This window comes from Rhagoletis pomonella, unplaced genomic scaffold (genome assembly GCF_013731165.1).
Source record: "Rhagoletis pomonella isolate Grant_MI unplaced genomic scaffold, Rhpom_1.0 Rhpom_scaffold_00009, whole genome shotgun sequence".
NCBI lineage: Eukaryota > Metazoa > Arthropoda > Insecta > Diptera > Tephritidae > Rhagoletis > Rhagoletis pomonella.
This window is the reverse complement of record NW_023458563.1, coordinates 17,776,045-17,779,770: the sequence shown is the minus strand read 5'-3', so window position 1 is coordinate 17,779,770 and position 3,726 is coordinate 17,776,045. Positions and strand designations below refer to the sequence as shown.

At 37.8% G+C, this 3,726-nt stretch overlaps 1 protein-coding gene across 1 annotated transcript; it reads right to left on the bottom strand.

The window, feature by feature from the left end:
- Nucleotides 1-2,187: 2,187 nt before the first annotated feature.
- On the bottom strand, nt 2,188-3,521 carry LOC118745608 (protein yellow; the record flags this gene model as incomplete). Its single annotated transcript, XM_036479121.1, is given in 2 exon segments — nt 2,188-2,772; nt 2,855-3,521. Coding segments are annotated over 2 exon segments (1,153 nt in total), but the record flags the coding sequence as incomplete, so codon positions are not given.
- Between the last annotated feature and the right edge of the window lie 205 nt (nt 3,522-3,726).

The window sequence follows — 3,726 nt, the reverse complement described above, 5'->3', positions numbered from 1 at the left end:
TCAATGTACCTTGCTTTGTACTGCATGCGCTCCACGTTTTTCGTTTTCAATGTCATTAATTGTTTATAACGACTTTTGCTAAAATTTCAAAATCAAAAGTTATCAAAACAAATTCTGTGGGACTGAGAAATATTATTTTCTACTTTTTAGTCCATTAATAAAAGCCTTGTATATTAAAAAGTTTTCATTTTTATTTTATTTATTTATTTTGTGAACTTGCTGTCGACTTATTTACATATAATTTCATCTTTATTTCTATGCGTGCTAATTTTGACAATTAACACGAAATTAAAGGCTACATTTCTTTATTCATTCTGAACGTTTGGAATAAACTTTTCTGTTTACTTATTCTTTAGAACGTTCCTGATGATATGTTAACGCATATTTCAAACGAATTCTGTTTATTCCGGCTGTGAAATGGGATTATCCGGAATGTCTAAAGAAACGCAGCCAAAATAAATGTTTTTGTTTTCGAGCTAAAAGACTAATAAAAGGAAACACGGAACTTAAGAATAATAAGTTTTATGAGAAATTAATAATTACACTTTTCTAAGAAAAAGTAGAAAAAACTAGCGATGCATCCAGTTTTTTCAACAGACCTTTGACAAATAATATTCGATAGTTACATAATTCTTACCTAATTAAAGGTAATCTTTTCACGCGCAAATAGTCGACGCTCTTTATAGCCAACCGTTGAACATTTCCGCTGGAAATACGTACTATTTTCTTACTCTTTGACTTTAAATTATGAACGAAGGTCGACGTAGGGGGCAGTCTTAACGTAGCATCTCCACAGGCAAACAGATGTTGGATACAATTTTTTGTTTGCCAGATATACGTTTTATCAGTGCACTTGCACAATATTCGCATTCGCAAAAGCTCCGCATGGATTATTGCGAATGCGAATGTCAACATTTGTGCGGAAGTTCCGCGGTTGCGAATGCGAATATTCGCAACAACCCTGCCACAGAGTATGGCAGCTTTTTCTCATTTATCAATAATTACACTAAAAAAAAAGTATCACTATTGGTTTAGTACACGTAGTGTTAATAAGAAACTTTAAAGAGTCTCATTTTTCGGCATCAACATAACCATTAATAATATAAAGAGTGTATTGAAAAATATTATATTGGTATTTTGGTTATTAATTTGATGAGGAAAAAGACAAGTTTGCCCTTAACAATATCAAATTGAGACCAGTATAGTATTTTTGGTTATTTTCGGTTTCAATATAACAACGAAAAATATTTCTATGTAACAATTGAAACTATCATTTAGATAAGATGATTAATGAGGAAAAAGAGATGCCCGAAAGTTGATGTTGATGGCTAAATAGCATCGTCCTGATGACAACTTTTTTTGAGTGTAAATTTTATTGCTTGGTATGGAATGACAAAAATCCCGTTTTTCGTCAGAAAATCCCATTCGCCCTTTTTAGTCATAAAATCCCGAAAAAAGGGCGAAATCCCGCAAACTGGCAACACTGGTCTAAACCCGACCTGGGCAGCATCGTCGCGTCGTATTCGCATATACATACACGCTCTGCTTGAGAAGGCAGCGAAAGCTTCATTAAACTGCCGAAGCTGCTCAGCTCTGGCCTAAACGCATGCGCAAAGTATGGTAATTGAAAAAGCATTTTTGCACATTCGATAGTTTGATATGGTAGCGACGATATGTATGTAGTTCAATTGTTCAATATGAGCTACAAATGTACTCGTGCCTAGAATAGCGATTACAAGAAGTGGCAACAATTCTAGGTTAAGACCTGCTGATCGAGTTTTTTATGCGTCCAAGCTTAATTGATATACATGGTTTATTTATGTCCACCCAGCGATTCATATTCGATAACAGCCTTGCATTGCATTATATTTTTTGTACAGAGTTGAATCGCGATTAATAAATTTGTATCTTCCAAACGTTCACGCATTAAAGTTAGTTTTTTCAGTATTTATATGAATTAACATAAAGTATTCTATTAAATAAAAAACAGTAAATAATAGTACGCAGTTTTGAGGCTGGAACAGTGTAATACTATGAGAAACAGTAAAGATATCAGCCTTAGTATTACCAGATCAAAGTCATCAATCAGAAGCGATTTGGTTTTCGGCCGCGGGACACCTTGCCACGGAAGTGCTCATATTTAGGTGTTGATTCTCGTGGCCATTAATAAAAACACATTTACGATAGTGCATTTTCTTCATATTCATTACTTTATTAAACATTTTTAATGTGATTTGCAATTCGAATTTTTATAAAATAAGTTTGGCAAAAAATAGAACTAAAAACTCAGTAACATTGTCCCTCGTGTAACTCCACCACAACGGGGATGTCAGCGTGCACTTCCTTTACTTTCGGGTCACACACGGAGTTGCGAATGACTTCTTCCACTTCTGCGCGCAAAATACGGAAATTAATATCGCTGTAATCCAGCTGACCGTAGAGATAGATCGGGAGGCGATTGCTCATCACCCAGACACCCTGCTGGGGTTCCTGGTCAATCTTCATATCGTTGGGGAACTGCACCAATGTTTGCCTGCTGCTTAGCAACATTGCTAAATTGCCACGCACATATGGCTTCGCGGTATCCCAACAACCGATATTATCCTGATGCACCTGTGTGTAGAACATAACTCCGTTTCGAGCAATACCGGCTGCAGACGACTGGCTTAAGGGTCCGCGATCGCCGATTTCGACGAAATGTTTGGCTACCTCCTGAGCACGCGCTGGCCACAGGCTCTCGTCTCGTAAAAGGTCTGTAGAAATAGCAAACTCCTATAGTAAAGACAAAGAAGCCGGACAAGTTCGGTAAAAAGGGATTTTATAAAAATTTTACGAGTATGCGTTACATTTTTACCTTAAAACTAGCCATTGGATGAAAATACAGCGTAGACTTGTTGTGCTGCACCAAGGACAAACTCATACCAAATACACCGTCTAACCACTGGAAGTTCAGTCCATAAACATTAAAATCAGATGCAACCGGATTCGGATTAAGATTGTAGTTCGTAACTCGCCAACTGCGATTCTTGGCCAAACTGTAGACGACTATTCCGAAGCGCCAAACATCCGTAACATAGACGTGGGCATCATCGCATTGACTCGCGCGCACATCGGCCAAAATATTCGAGTGCAATGAGTCCTGTTTGACTTGCTCCGGCGGTAGTGTAAAGCTGACCACCATTTCATCGGTAGCTAATTCGAAAGCGACGATTTTTGGTGGGCAAATCTGGTTTAAGTTTACTGTAGCGTTTACGATGCCCGAATCGATTAACCACAAACGGCCGCAAACATCGATCGAGCTGCGGTAAACGGATATGAGTTTGGCGCAGTTCGGTTGTTGAACAGCACTATGAGCATTCCAATCGGGATATGGGCGTAAGGCAGGACTCCGTTCTTTTGTGGGAAATGGGAGATAGTTAAGACTAGCGGGAACGCCATCCTTCCATCGTGGAGTAGTTATGAACATCCGGTCGCCGAACACATCGATCCCCAAAGGCAGATTGTTCTCTGGCACAAAATCACTAAAAATAAACTGTGTTTTATTATTTGCATAAAAGCTTTTAATTAGATATGGCTTATTTACTAAAATGCTGTCATAACAAAAAAAAAAACACGAAATTTTTCATTAGACGGGTTTAAGAGGTTCAAATTGGTTCCAAAGTGCAGAGTGATGCATATTGTCTTTTTACGCGGAAACTACACAAGATTTTAGCATGACATAATTAC